Source organism: Pseudopipra pipra, chromosome 15 (assembly GCF_036250125.1).
Source record: "Pseudopipra pipra isolate bDixPip1 chromosome 15, bDixPip1.hap1, whole genome shotgun sequence".
Taxonomy (NCBI): domain Eukaryota; kingdom Metazoa; phylum Chordata; class Aves; order Passeriformes; family Pipridae; genus Pseudopipra; species Pseudopipra pipra.
This window is the reverse complement of record NC_087563.1, coordinates 1,644,041-1,659,575: the sequence shown is the minus strand read 5'-3', so window position 1 is coordinate 1,659,575 and position 15,535 is coordinate 1,644,041. Positions and strand designations below refer to the sequence as shown.

The 15,535-nt window shown below is 43.9% G+C and overlaps 1 protein-coding gene across 3 annotated transcripts in view; it reads right to left on the bottom strand.

Moving 5' to 3' along the window:
* The window catches only part of CTNNA1 (catenin alpha 1), a 119,144-nt gene that overhangs the window by 79,291 nt on the left and 24,318 nt on the right, over window positions 1–15,535 (bottom strand). For all 3 annotated transcript variants that reach the window (XM_064671411.1, XM_064671412.1, XM_064671410.1), the window contains 4 exons: window positions 14,527–14,693; window positions 13,672–13,791; window positions 11,571–11,837; window positions 8,306–8,509 (listed from right to left, as the gene is read on the bottom strand). In XM_064671411.1, coding sequence (XP_064527481.1) covers window positions 8,306–8,509; window positions 11,571–11,837; window positions 13,672–13,791; window positions 14,527–14,693 — 758 coding nt within the window. The remainder of the gene's footprint in view (window positions 1–8,305; window positions 8,510–11,570; window positions 11,838–13,671; window positions 13,792–14,526; window positions 14,694–15,535) is intronic.

Sequence of the window (15,535 nt, the reverse complement as noted above, 5' to 3'; positions counted from 1 at the left end):
ACCAGACACTCATAGGGATAGAACTGTCCTCATTCTCTCCCTTCATTATCTGCTGAATTCCATCTTGCAGATGGACAGGAACTACATCCAGAGTTTTTATTAGATCAAGGCAAAAGAGAAAAGGGGAAGTTCAGGACTTGAGATGCAAGTATTTTGTTACAACACAAGAGCCATGGTATTCCAGCTTTGTAATAATTCCATCATCCCTCTCCTCCGACAAGAGGAATTTAAAAGCCCAGTTGTGTGTGTAATACTTCTGCACACTGAGAGCATGATCCTGCTAGAGGCTAAAAGACTGTTTATCCACAGATCAGCAGACACTGCAAATGTACATGCTCCATTCCATCCATACTCCTTGATTTTGACTTTGAGAGACTACTCAAGTATCACCAAATGGAGTTTCATTACGGGTGACTATATATTTAATCTTACATGGGCAGAGAAAGTTCAAATATTTTCCTACAAAACAGTACAGTTCAAATGAATTAAGTCATAACCCACAAAATGTTAAAGCAGAATCAGTGCATAGCATTAGAGCATATTTATGTAAAATGATTTACAGCTCAACGGGAGTAAAACACTGCTAGATGCCAACCACCACATCACAAACAAGTGTGTACACATTATTTCAGGTCTTCTTTCCACCATCTTAAATGTTATTTCATCAACATAAGAATTAGAAAGGTCTGGATTCATAAGGTAATATGAGAAGATCAGATATGTGTTACATCTGCTAACATTAGAGATGGATATACGTCTAACAAGAAAGTTTCACCAGTATAAAACTAAAGGGGTAGGGGAGGAAAGGAGGGATCAAGTAGGTTGGAAACCTCCACTGCCACTGCAGGTATTCACAGGATTCAATTCCCACATGTAGAGACAGCATTAGAGTTCAGTTCTCCTGCACACATGGCTGCAGTGAGCACTGTAAGTGAGAGCAGCAACCTTCCTCCTTTTACATATATTAAGAGTCTACAACGAAAGTGCTGCAAAGCATAGAAAGGCTGCAAGGGTGAGTTCTGCTGTACAAGGCAGCTCAGACTAAGTCCCAACTACTGTCAAATCTATTCAACTCAACAGAGTTCTCTCTAGCAGTTCTGCACCAAGCGAGCAGCAAAGGCTGAAGGCAGTGAGTGGATGGAGAGCAGCAATAATTTAAGATTTCAATAGACTGCTAAGATCATGCTGGAACCAGACCTGAGGTGAATGCTGGGCTTTGCTAGGTTTCTTTCAGGAGGCACTAAGCCAGCCATAAGCTTCTTTAAACAGTGCATTCTCACTGCAGACACAAAAACTGTTTTGGGCCTGAAACAGGATCCAGGACTTCCAAGTTGTGCCACTGACATCAATGTCCTGGCAGCCTCAGCAGAGTCTGACACGTACCCCCACCCATGGCAAACAACTGGAGCCCACATGTGCTGCCCTCCCCCCATGCAGGGCCAAGTATCCCGAGTTGTTTGGCATCTCTAAACCAGCCATCTCCCACGCACATGCAGGGTAACCACTGGAATGACAGGGAGCTCCAAAGAGCTTTAAAACCCAGAGCTCACAAGGCTCTCAAATCTTTCATGAGCTAGCTTCTGTTTATTTCCATAGCTGCTGTATTGCTCCCAAAGAAGTAAAAGTTGCCAGAATGCCTCCTGAAAACACCCCCCACACTAAGTCCCAGAGCAGGAAGGTGTTGGGTGAACAACCTAGAAGCTCTTTTCTGTGGCCCGAAAATGCCCGACTGACGCAGTGAGAAATTCTAATCATCTTCATCAGGCTTCACTTCAAGGATGCTGAATTATTTACTCTGTGGCAGCCTGTAAGCATTAAACTTAAAACCTCTATCACTTCAGAAGTGTTCTGTTTTTAAAAGCAGCAGCTTTGTCAAACTGATAATGTCTATGGAAATTAGAGCCCAGCATAACAGCACGGCTCTCTACTGAGCAGCAAAGTCCATGACAGGAAAACCCATCCAGGCTTTCAAACCACGTCCATCACATCAGCATTCAGGCATCTTAAACTGACAAACAATATTAAAAAAGAAAGTGTAGATTATCTCAAGGCAGAATTTTTATCAGCATCTTTATCATCAACACAGATCACTGTGCCATTTTAATTCACATCTATTTCCACAGAAACAGATGCTTTCATTAGAAGGGCTATGCAAGAGCCCTTTCAGTATATAGATACTTGCTATAAATGATCTTTACCGTCATGTGAAAATTCACATGTGTTCCTTTCCAAGCTTGGATCCCTGATGGGCACAGAAAGCTGTGGATCAACATTATTAATAGGCAAGTTTATAATGAAAACACATCTCCATTCCGTAAATCGCAAGTGCGTCAGGAGTAGAAATAACCTTTGCTGGTAGTTCTGAAGACAAATGATTTCTCCCAGCAGATATTGAATAGATAAGCCAGGCACTTTGCTGCCCAATCACTTTCAAGCATCAGAGATGCTCAAAGAAGCTTAGGGAAGAAAAACAAAACAGTGCAATTAAGATCGAGGAAACAGCACTTGTTTGGAGCAGTACATTTCTGTAAGAGCACTGAACACAGATACAAGGGTGCAAAACAAGCATTTAGCAAGCTATGAGTTCACCAAGCCTAAAACCAGAAGTGCTGAGACCTCCCTTCAGATACCCCGAGATCCAAACCATGCTGGCCTGCAAGAGTTCCTGAGGCAGCCTGGGCTTCAACCACCTTCAAAGTTGTGCCATACCAGTGTAAGTTCAACTAAAATCTAACACTAAAAGAAGTACAACCCACACTCCCAAACAGATCCAGCTGTGGTACTCAACCACTTGAGGCCAAAGAGAAGATGGAAACTGGGAGGGGAAAAAAACCCCCAAACCATCCTGAAATGATGTGTGCCTGGAATGCCTGCTCTGAAACAAGCTCCCAATGGCTTTTCTCCATTTGCTGCCAAGCACCTCTAATGCAATCCAGACAGTCAAGGACACAGTCAGAATGTTAATATGAAAGCATTAAGATTCCCATTGAAATGGGACCTGTCAAGCTACTTTATGTAACATGATTTATCGTTTCCAAATGTAGTAACAAGGGATTTTATTGTACAAGAGCTTGTGGTACACTACGGGGCTCCAGGTTCGCATTCTCTACTAGCCAAACTACAACTCCTGACAACATTTATGCTGTGCATGGCCCAGTTACTGGTGTGTGTATGAAAAGGGTTGCTGTATGCATTAGAAATTCATGGGGTGCAGAACAGACTTAGCGTGAGAGCTCTCTGCATGTTCCTGTGCACATTAAGCAGGGCAGGACACCTCCGACCGCCGCTGCCGAACGGCTCGTGGAGAGGAGCCCACCCGTCCCCACCCCGCAGGGCTCTCACATCAAGCAATAAAAACAGACTGGCAAAAGCTTAAGGAAGTTTTTATTTCCAGTCTTACGTGTCAATCAGGTAACTGATGTCTTCTGCAAGCTCAAGGCACACTGAGAGCAGACTGGGAACTGCTGGTTACGTTTTGAGAGCACGGCCTGCGCTTCCTTACCCTACTAAACCCCAAAAACCAACTTCAAAGCCCAGCCCCAACCCACCATCTCCTGGGTTTACCATGTGTGACACAGCTGACATTGAGGTAAGCTGCCCCAAGTCCTGCCCTAATAACACCCCCAGAGAGCTACAGTAGAGAGAATGTACCTGTCATGACTTGAAGTTTGTGGATTTGTGTCAGTGGACACATTTTCTTACCTCTCTGTTCTACATACCAGCTTCTCAGAAACACAGAAATATTTCAGCTGTCAGCCCACTGTTCTTTTTTTATGCATTTGCTTTCAGTACCTCAGTTATCCATGTATATTCATTGCAGTTATGTTAACTTAGAGGCAGAGCTGAGTAGCACAGTACAGAAAAGCAGAGACGGTGAGTGTACCTGCTCTGCACTGGGAGAGGAATTGCACCAGCTGCCAGTGCAAAGGCAAAGTGGGATAAATTGGTAGTAGTATCTAAAAATACACTGCTTGATACTTTCTATTTGGGGCAAACTGCAACCAGTCAACATGTACCCCCACACAAGATCATAGAGTTAGACACAAAAAACTGTTTCCATTGTATTTTCTTGTATTTCCTATTAACTTCTTCATTGGTGCACTGTTAATATTGACATTACTCAATTAGATGCTTTACTCTGTCCTCTTGGCCTACCTAAGTCTGGAATCGATGTCCAACTAAACTCAAATATGCTTTAACGCTTTTTCATTTAATTAATAAAATACATACCAAGAATGCCTGACTGCCACAGATCACACAAAGATCTAGATCTGGCCATCTGTGAGTTATATTACAAACTTAGCTACAACTGATGTGGTCAACTTACTGCATTCTGGGCAGTTGATCCCAGAACTAAGACCTTGGACTACTCTGCTTTTACAGCACTAGTCAGAAACAGTAATGAATTCTTTTAGGCCTTCCCCTTCTTCCAAATGCAAATAAACATCCATGTTTGCTATTTCAATCCAGGAGGGATCTGCAGTGCAAGTTTAAAAAGGAAAACTATTTTCTGTTGGAATTGTGAGAAGTGAGCAAAATCTATAAAGGAAAACAGCTCCCCCCGGTGAAGTGCAAGAGGAGAGGAGAAAGCTATAGAATCAGATGCCACAATTAAGAGATGAACAGATGGCATTTTAAGGAATGTGGCTTACAAACCAAGGGGTTGGGCCATCAAGTGGCCGATGATGCCCAGTGGACATTGGTAATGAAAGCCCATCTCAACACCCACAGTAACAGCCTCCTGCCACCACGGCTCAGAAGCTAAATCCTTCTGAAGGCAGCTGTTCATGGAGCTCCCTCCGTGCTCAGCAGCTGTCAGTGTTAGGCATCATTAGTTCAGGACTACACAACAAAACCAGAAATCAAAACACTGCCCAAATTCTGAACAGCCATGGCAGCTCTGGTCCCTAAACCTCAACGTAAGTGTGAAGATCCAAACAAGGCCCAGAAGGAGATGGTGGAATGTGACCACACCAGCATTTTGGCTTACATCAGCCACACTTCTGAAACTCATCTCCCAGTCACTGTCACGTCACATGCTGCAATTCTCATCCCAGAACTTTCCTGGGCCACATGAGCTGGATTTTCCAAGTGGATCTACACAAGGGGACAGCCACTACCACATCAGATGCTGACCAGTCCACAGGACTTGGCTAAATAATAATGATAACGAGGACACAGCCAAAGCTGAGAGGAGGTGTTGAGTATCTAATTAAACTAAGACACTTCATTCTGGGGAAACTAAGACCAAAATGTCCCCTACATGCTATGGCTCCAAAACAACATTAAGTGGCATAGAAAAACATGGGCAAGGAGTAGCTGCTCAGGGTCTTTTCCTAACTGAGACGAAGGAAACATCCAACAGAAGGGGCACAAGGTTGTTCTGCTTGAAAACAAAAGATGTTTCTTCACACAGCACCCATTTACGCAGAACTCCATGTCAAGGAAGATTATGGATGCTGTAAGTTTATAAGGGTTCAGAAAGAAACTACACAGATTCAGTAGGGAAAAATCCATCAAGAGCCATAAATGCAGTCAGCAATGCCGGCTCTGGAAGTGCCCGAGCTGCAGAATGCCAGCACTTGGGGACACTTGGGGTAAGTAAAACTACACACCTCCCTTGTTCCTGTCCTTTTGCTTGTAGGATCCACTACTGACCACTGTCAAGATAGGATACTGGCCTTGATGTACCAAATTTAGTTGGACTGCTCTTGAAAAGGGCAGAATAGGTGTGTTAGGTGGGAAATGAAATAACAGACACCAATCTAAGAAAAAGGGGATTCAAACTTCTGTAACAAACCACTGAAGAAGCAAATCTTGCCCTTGCACAATCACAGAATTCATCACCATGCCAGCAGATGCCAAGAGATCCTACAATTCAGTTTATTACCAAAAACTGTTATTTAGCTAAAGCTTTGCCAGACACCGTAACACAGCTTCCAACGCTTGCAGACTTACAGACCCTCAAGGACAGGAACACAAACAGTTAAAGTCTGGGTCTAAAACATTAAACTGAGTTATAAGCTATCTAGGAAACAGTCTTGTTATTGCCAGAGATCTGAAAGAAAACCCAAAAGCTAGAGGAAGTCACTAAAAGAGAAGGCATTAAAAACTAAAGGGGAATCTGCCTCAAGGCATTCCTGTGCTTCTGCCTTTCCAGTGTACTCCTCATCCAATCCTCCCTCTGAATTTTTACACTTGGCCAATAAATACCTCTTACTCTAGCACTTGGATAGGATTTATGATGCACAGCAAGTGCTGTGCAATTAACAGATTTAATGCCCAATTCACTTCCTCCTTCAAAGGGAGACTGGAGCAAAGCATCCCAGGAGCTGTGGGTATATCACACATACACATGAAATGACATTTCCTCTGCCACTACTCTAAGTCAGCACATCCCTACTCTTCCTGTAGATGTATCACATCATTTTCACTGCTTAGATTCCCAACTATTAGTCATTCTTTAGCTTAATCATGGAGGGGTTTACAGTATGGATTTTTACACACCATCCCACATTTCCACCATAATTTATCAATTGCTTTTTCCACTCCATTTCACTGAATTTCTAATCTCATTTTCCCAACTACACTGTCTACAATCATAACATAGCAGTGACTTCAAAAAATTCAGCATGCTCCACTAATTTCACAATGTGTTAAAGGAGATAACGGAGGGAATACATTCTTTAACTTGGTATCAGAGACAAGAGCACATGGCTGAGGAGGAGGACAGGCATTTCTGGGAGAGGAAGTCACAGCTCTGCACTCTCACGTGGGTATTGACCAACTTTCAATGAGACAAATGCCACCGACTCTTACATGGAAGACCGAGCATTTACCTCTTCCACATGTTCAATTAGTCTTTGGTGGCTGCTCCATTCTCAGTCATGCTGACAGGGCTCCATCCAAACCAGCAGCACGTTTGTTTGAGGGATTTTTGCTGATGCTTCTTCACAGACCAATAAAACACCCTGCTCACTGGAGTTTAGAATGGCACAACCTCGTGCTTTGTTTCCCAGCTGCACTCTGAAGTTCTACAAAGTGTCAATGCTGAGCACAAGCTACTTTCACAAGCAATTAAGAGAGACTACACGAATTACCTTGCTCAGCCCGCAGGCTACATCAGACTTGCATCAGTTTTGTTCAATTACTTTGTCCTTGTCTTTGGTAAACAGAAATCCTTGTTTTCCTTTCTCTCTACCACACACTGCATCTGTTCTCCAAATTCTACCACCCCAACCCCCATATGGCAGCCTTTGGACCAGTTTTACTCTGCACTGAAGTAATTTTTTCCAAAAGATTTGAAGTTAAGGTACTTAACACACTGAGGCACCTACTGTCTAAAAAAGGTATCTCTGAACTTTCACCGCAAACATGTTCAAAAGCATAAATAAGACTCCCATTAACGTTTCTTCAGACAATTTTACTTGCCACAGTTCTACAAGTCATATAGTTTGCTTAAGTTGTTGCTATTTTTGCAACTTTATTTCCAAAATCAGCTTTAACAGTACTCAAGTTTAATGACCAGATATAGTGTCAATCATGATATCCCGAGCCACCTCTCAACACAGCAAGTTACTCAGATGAAAACTCGCTGGGACAAGAGCAAAGGAGCAATGGAGGGGAAGAAAGTCTGATATTATATCATGATGCCTTCAGATGCAGAAGCTCATCCACATGATATGATACTTACTCCAACTGCAGAAACACTCCCAGGCTTCAAATACTGTGTGTGCACATTCAGTGCCTAAACACTGGAAAAGAACTGCTCAGAGCCCAATATTTATACCAAACTGCTCTCAGGATTCTTCACTAAATATCTGACTTCATACATCACCTCTACTCAAACTGAGTAGCGACAATAACTAACTTGATTCTGACAATTCATGCCTTTAGCTAAAAAGATGACACAGTTAAACTTTCCAAGAGTCAACAGAAGCAAAGTACTACTTTTTGCGTAAGCCCTGTTACTTTACGTAAATCAAGGTGGAAAAACAGACTAATTCCACTGAATTCCTATAAAAACCAACATTAACAGTCATGAAATAAAAGCAGTGCCAAAGGGTTAACACTTGATGATGACAACAGTTGCTTGGAAGATTAGAGATCAATTTTAAGATAAGTATCACTGATGATTTAAGTAAGTTTCATCCTGCCTCAAGACAAACCTTCTGGGACTATTCTTTACCTTTCAAACTCTGTTTGGACCAGAACAAACCAGCTTTGAGACACACAGCTTCGATTCCACATTTTAGCTTGTGACACGGAGTTCAAACCCACCCAAAGGAAGCCAACAGATACTCACGTTGCCCATGTACTCGGAGAGCAGATCCTGCAAGGCCTGTCGCACCGCGTTACACTCGGCCACGATGCGCTCCCGCCGGTCATCACGTGTGCAGGATGAGTCAGCCATCAGCGCCGCGCCGCTAATGATGCTCTCCAGGCGCTCTTCCAGGGACGGCCTGAAACGCTCCTCGCTGAAGGTCGATGGATCCACAATAATTTGTTTCTAGTAAAAGAAAGGTTCTGCAAAATCAGTGATCGGACCAAGCAGCAAGCTACTGAGAAGTCACCAACACAACCAACACTCAGAGCAACACCCTGATCAGGCATTTAAAGGCAAACGACACTATTTTGGCACCGAGGAGGATTTTCATGAGTAGTTTTGTAAAATTACTAAGAGGTTCCCCAGCAGATTACATCGTCAGTCATTTCTTGTGCTGCTTTGACAGCTAAACAAATCTTGGCCACAGGAAGCCTTGTTACATGAATGGCAAAAATCGAACGTGCCAGCACAAATAAGGTTCAAAGTACAGAACTCTTCCTAACTACATGTCAATCCAGACATGCCTTCACTAGTTAACTTGTCAGATATAATTATCCCATCATGAACAAGAAAACAAACATCCAAAATTAGCCCTGTATATGGTGCTCCATTGTACTACTTTGTCCAGTCTTCCTTCTCTTTGCTGTTAGGCAGGTAAATACAATTCTATTCTCAAAAATTCCCCAGGAAAATATCAACACAAAGGTTTCAAACAGCACAGAAATCAATTTCTTCACGACGGAAAATTATCACAGTTTTATCTTGCCAGACTATTCATAACATACCAAGAGACTTAAGGCTGAAACAGCAGCACTGATGTATCTGCTCTCAAGGGGCCAACACACCACCCAGGGAAGTTCCCCAGGAAGCAGCTGTGCAGGATTTACCACCTTTGAGTACTTGCCTGTCATTTATTTCAACAGGTCTCTAATTTCTTAAAGAAAACTTATTTGGCCATTTGAAGGTTTGGTGGTTGGTTTAGGGTTTGGATGGGTTGTCTTCCCAGTACAGGGGCAAGATTTGCTAATTACAAGAGAATGCCCAAAGTCTTTCGAGCTGGGAGATCTCAGTTTGTCCACCAGCTAAGCTCAGCAGCCACGGCACAACCACTGCTTCTCCTGCCAGCCAGCACATTTCATATCCCAATGGAGTAACCACTCAGCCATCACAGCAGGATGAGAACACAACATGTGCTCTCCAACACGCTCCTCACTTTTCCTGAAGCTTTTAGCCATGTAGTTAATACAATGGTAGCATGGACTGCACTATCAGAAAGGAGAGATAACAATCAGCTTGTTATTTTCTGGTAGCCATTTAATATTTTACCGTCACTGGAGTATGTGGGGGCATGTGTGTGCAAAGCCTCTATTACAGGAGCACAATAACACTCAAGCAGCAGCAGGAAATGAAGTGAAGGGATAACATCTGCCAAGAACCTCACCACATTTGTTTTGTCAGCCTCCTTTGGCAAGGATGAGATGACAGAGCTATTGCACACACCGTGCATTGAGCTGGCCTGCTGATCAAGCACTGCTGCTAGCAGAGAGCCCCACAAAGTGGAATTAAAAGCTCACAAGCTTCATGGCAACTGCAACACTCAAAAAAGTAGTCTCCAGCCATATATTGGAGGGCTTGTATAGTAAAATACAGTGATATATCAGAAATCTTGTTAGATGGTTTGAGCTGGATAAGCCATTCCACAAACCTGAACAGAATTGCTTCTGCAATTCCATGTACCCAAGTCAGTCCCTGACACTGCTGCTGCAGGGCCTGCCTTCCCCTCCCACAGGTACCTGTGAGACCCTGTGGTCCCTCAGGGGAACCTGAGGCACACTCCTAAGGCTTACAGAGCACACAGCTGACAGAATAAGAAAGGCAGACTTCAAACTGAAGTCAGTCACAAGGATCAAGACAGCCATGACATCCTCTTGTTACCCAAGAGATCACAGAGAAAGGCTTCCCACCAGGCACAGGGAAAACTCAAATAGTACTTTATCCTGGTAAAAGAAACATGGCAGAAAGGGAGGAACAAGAGTGGTAAGAATGAAAAGGAGACAGTGATTAAAATCTGGCAAAACCACAACTATTAATTGCCTTTTGAGTGATGGCTTTGCAATATTAAATAGAGTTCTCGAGGTAAGGTTTAAAATTCAGAGGCTGAAACAGTGGTAGACACAGAATCCTGGCTTCAAAAGGAAAGAGATCTCAGTAAAAATGCATGGCTGTCCTCAGCAACGTGCTGAACATGAGACAAAGAACATGACAGATCAGTACAACACATCATTGTGAAATGACTTCATCCCCAACCAAATATCATATTAAACTTCCCACTTCATGTCCCTCTCAATAGGTAGTTTGGGCAATTCCAAAAGACATTATTCACTTTTAATAAATCATTTCTGTCACCTACAAGAATACATTACATAAATATATTATGAAATAATCAATTTCAAATAAACCAAGGGCTTACATCTAAGGTAGCAGTAGGCTAACTGCTATTTCAGAGCTAGTTTAATTTGACAGCCTTCAATCACCAAGAACCACATAGATAACTTTGTATATTCCATCAACCCTAGCTTGGAAAAAGACTTTTTTTTACTTTACCTATGACTTGCTGCACTTCAGCAGAAAATGATCTAGCAGGCAATATAAATAGAAGTCAGCTGCTGCCACTAAACCAGGTGAACAAACATCACAGAATCCCAGAACAGCTGGGTTGGAAGGGACCTCCGAGCTCATCAAGTCCAACCCTTGATCCAACCCTGCTGTGGTTCCCAGCCCATGGCACTGATGCCACATCCAGTCTGTCCTTAAACACCTCCAGGGATGGAGAATCCACCCCTTCCCTGGGCAGCCCATTCCAATGGCTGATTACCCTCTCTGTAAAGAAATTCTTTCTAATATCCAACCTAAACCTCCCCTGGCACAGCTGAAGACCCAGCCCTCTTGTCTTGCTGATGGTTGCCTGGGAAAAGAGACCAACCTCCCCCAGCTACAACCTCCTGTCAGGGAGTTGTAGAGAGTCTCCCCTGAGCCTCCTCTTCTCCAGGCTGAACAGCCCCAGCTCCCTCAGCCTCTCCTCATAGGACTTGTGCTTGAGTCCCTTCACCAGCCTCGTTGCTCTCCTCTGGACCTGCTCCAGGACCTCAACATCCTTCCTGAACTGAGGGTCCAGAGCTGGACACAGCACTCGAGGTGTTGAGTTACCACTTTGTTTTTCAAACGGAAAGGGTTCAAAACTTACATCAAAGTTGTTGAGAGCATAGGCCAGCTCTCCCCCCCCGCCCTGCTGCTGGGCAGCGTCGTCGGAGGCGGTGGCCTGGGCGGCGTTGGAGATGCCCGTCACCGCCTGCTGCAGCTGCTTGTAGATCAGGTCCCTGTTGGCCTTGTAGGCAGCCACGTCAGGGTGCTGCAGGCAGGCCTGGGATGCCGTGTACAGGATGGGAACGTTCTTCTGCAGAATTCCTCTGGCTGCTGCCATTTGGTCACGGTGACCCACATCTTTCAATTCCTGTTAGGAAAATTAAAGGGGAAAAAAAAAAAGCATTTGAGAACGTTCCCTACGTTTAACATCCACACGCCATCTCTGCACATCTTCAAAAGACAGGCAGGTTCTTTGCCTGGTGTGCTCAAATTTGTCTGCTGATTGAGTGTTCTTATTCTTGAGGGCTCAACTAATTGCAAAACACAACACCTTCATAAAGACAGAAACCACCATAACTGTAGGGCAATTCACAACTCCACAATTCAAAATCTGACGTTGGATTTTTGCTCCTCTCTGCAGCACAAGACCAGCATTTTGAAAGCTGCCCTGTCTTGCACTTGCAGATGAGAAGCAAGATCATCTTTAATTTAAACTCCCAGGCTCACAACCAGAATGTTTTCTTTAATTACACCTAGAAGATGACGTTTACTCTTCTCAAGAGACTCGGGGTACTTAATTTCAGAAGAACAAATATATCATCTCATTCAACTTCTTGTTCACCTCCAATGAGACAAAATTAATCCGATGATTGTAATTACTGCTAATTTAAGATTAGCGAGCAAGTCCATAAGTCTTTTCCCAAACACTCCCTGTTGCAATTCTCTAAAGCACCATCACCTCTGTTTTGGAACAGAAGCACTCTGATTAGATACAGCTTCTGAGTCCAGCACAAGCAGCAAGTTTATAAAAGGAAGAATGAACACAGTTATTGGCAGCATCATAATTTTAAAGTTACCTCTTAAATCTAACAAAGAGGTGACAAAGAGGAAGATGAGGACTGCCTTACTGAGAAAAGGGGGAAAAAAAAAAATCTGTCAGACTCTTCAAAATGAATGGGCAGTATGTGACCTCTGTAAGGTACACACCAAGCAGGGAGGGCACTCCAAGCAGGCATACAGATTTACAGATTTTGTACAACCACTTCCCATAGTGCAGAACAATCTATCACAGAGCAGTTTAGGAGCATTTATTGCATTGCCATCACAACCCTACTCCCATTTACTGCAATCAGATTTGAGATACATAACCAACTGGCAATCCATTTTAGACTGTACCCAGTTTATTTTCTAAGATAAATCTCTGCAAAAAGTCCCAAGAAGTGTCAGAGGTGCATAAGCAATTTGAGTTTGTACATATCAGCAGAACAAAGAGGCAAAAAATGTTTTACAAGAATTATGCTATTCCTGATAAGTGGAACTGCCCACACCTCTGCTTTCTTTTGAAAACTTACCTACACAAGAATGAGTCACACCAGTGCTGTTGAACAAAACAAATTTCACATGCAATTTAAGGTTATGTACAAGCCATCCAAACACAGAACATACCCATAACAAACAGGGATTTAAATCCCTTCTCAAATGGGCATTTCAGGCAAGACTAACGAGCATCACCACTCACTCCCTTGGAAAAGGCTGTGCCCAGCCATGACTTTTGCCCACTGCACATGGACACAGTCTGTCTGTGTGAACCACAACAACAACGTGGTCTAGGGGTGAGTGCACCAGGCACTGGGAAACAAATCACTTCTCCTTCCTTATCCACACCTGCACTGCTTCAAACTGGGAAGTGCAAGTCTTGGGGAGAAGCATTTCATTAAGGCACTAAAGCATTAAACATCAACAAATGCTACTAAGAACGAATTCTGTCAGAAGCAGCACCCTGCAGCCAAGCAGACTTTTCCTGCTTATCAAGGAAGTTCAGAGTTCCTAAACATGGCAGAGCAACACAAAAAATCAGCAATAAAAATAATAAAATAAAATTTAAAAAAAAAAAAGCAAAAAGTACTGTCCAAGAGCAGAAAGGCTCCCTTATTTTGAAAAAGAAGAAATAACATACAGAAGAAAGAGCTGCCACACTATACCTGTTGTCTTTTGGCTGCCATTATGTTAAGCTTGTCCACTTCTGGTTTGAGAGCTTTGTATTGGATACCCAAGTCCTGCTCCGTGCCAGCATTTCTCAGTTTCAAGATACCATCTTCCACCTAAAAGAAAATACATTCACATATTTTTCCAAGCAATACAGTCCACAGGTCAGGAAGCAATTCAGAATGTATTTCATGGCAGACAGAGAAAGCAATCTTCCTTTGCCCCTTGTTATTTTTTGGAGAGAGACACTTCAAAGGCTAACAGTACACAAGGGTTAGCTACTACTTCATACTCACCAGCTACCAGAGAGCCAAGTACACATACCTGAAAGAGCATGAAGGAGCCCAGGGCCCTGGCAGAGCTGTGGCAGCAGCCACTGAAGGGCACGCAGAAAGTCCTCAAAGCCCATGAGCAAAGGCAGGTCCAGTATCCAATCTCATTTCATTTCAAACTCTGCACAAACCACCCACCACCCTCTTGCTCAAGGGAAGAAAAGCCTTACTCAAATATTCCACTCTCATTTTACTTGGTCTGCCAAAGCACTCATCCCAAGTTATAGGAAAGCCAAATGATTTCGGTAAGATGAAAGGGCCAACTATCACCTACAGCCACAGAGCCTCAGTTTCTATACTAAAAGTTCAGAACAAAGTGCAACTCAAAGTCAACAGCTACTGACAATGAGTGTAAAAACAAGTGACAGGCGTCCACTACACACATTGTGCTGGGAGGAAAAACCCCAAACCCCTCCCTGCTCCAGAAGCAGGCACCGCCAGCACACACCCCGCAGGGTCAGCACGTGTGTGACAGACACCTGGCAGGGCACTCCTGGCCCGGCCGAGAACCACTCTTACCACTTTGAGCTGGACAAGCAGCTTGTAGACGTCTGCCATGTCGGCCAGGATGAGCAGGCGGGTGACGGCGGAGAGCAGGGCCCGCGCCGCGCGCACCATGTTCCCGCGCTTCACCGACGAGCAGGGGTCGTCCGCAAACTCCCCCGAGGCACTCTTCATCAGGTCACCTGCACGGGGGGACAGGGGTGGCTTTAACACCACACAGCACTTCCCAAGGGGCTGCCAGGATTCTGGCAGAAGGGCTTGGCAGGGAGGAAAGGTTGGGAAATGGCACTTTAGTCCTTATTTCCATTTGCAGATGTTTTAACATGCCAGAATCCTCTGGAGAGGCAAATTCAGCATGCCTTCGTAGGGCTGCAATTATTTCACAAGCTACAATGCTTTCAAAGCTTGAGCAAAAGGAGTTAAGCAGAAAGCAGCAGAAAGCACTGTAAACACACAGTGAGCTGCCACAGCTCCTGGGACTGTAAACAACTCGGAGCGATGACCTGGCTGGATATGCCCTGGTTTGAATTCAAAGCCAGGCACTGCTTCGTAAAATGCTTCAGCATTTCATAGCCTGTGGGTCTGCATCTGGTGCAGGAGGAAAGAATTCGGGTTTCAGATGGTAACAATGCCATTGGTTAACTATGAAAAGCAAAGGCCACTTTACCCAGCTAGAGCAATTCCTCCAGAAGGCATTTGGAAAGCATAAAAGTAATGTCTGCATATAGTCAGAGGAGTAAATTTTGGATTTCTCCCCTGCTTTTTCGAGCAGCTTCCAGTACCACAGTTCCTACACAGCAGGAAGTTTTGGAATCCAATTATTATTCTTGGATCTCTTTGCATCTCAGAAACTGCTGGGAGAACAGTTAGGACTTAGTACAGAAAACGTAGGTCCTCAAGGTCAGAGATGTGCAGGCAGCAGCAGATGACCAGAAGGGAGATGAACTGTTATAACTGCTGTGCCAGAGGCTTCCCAAACCTGTATGAAAAAGTGTGCACATGGCCAAATGCCAAAACAAAAATA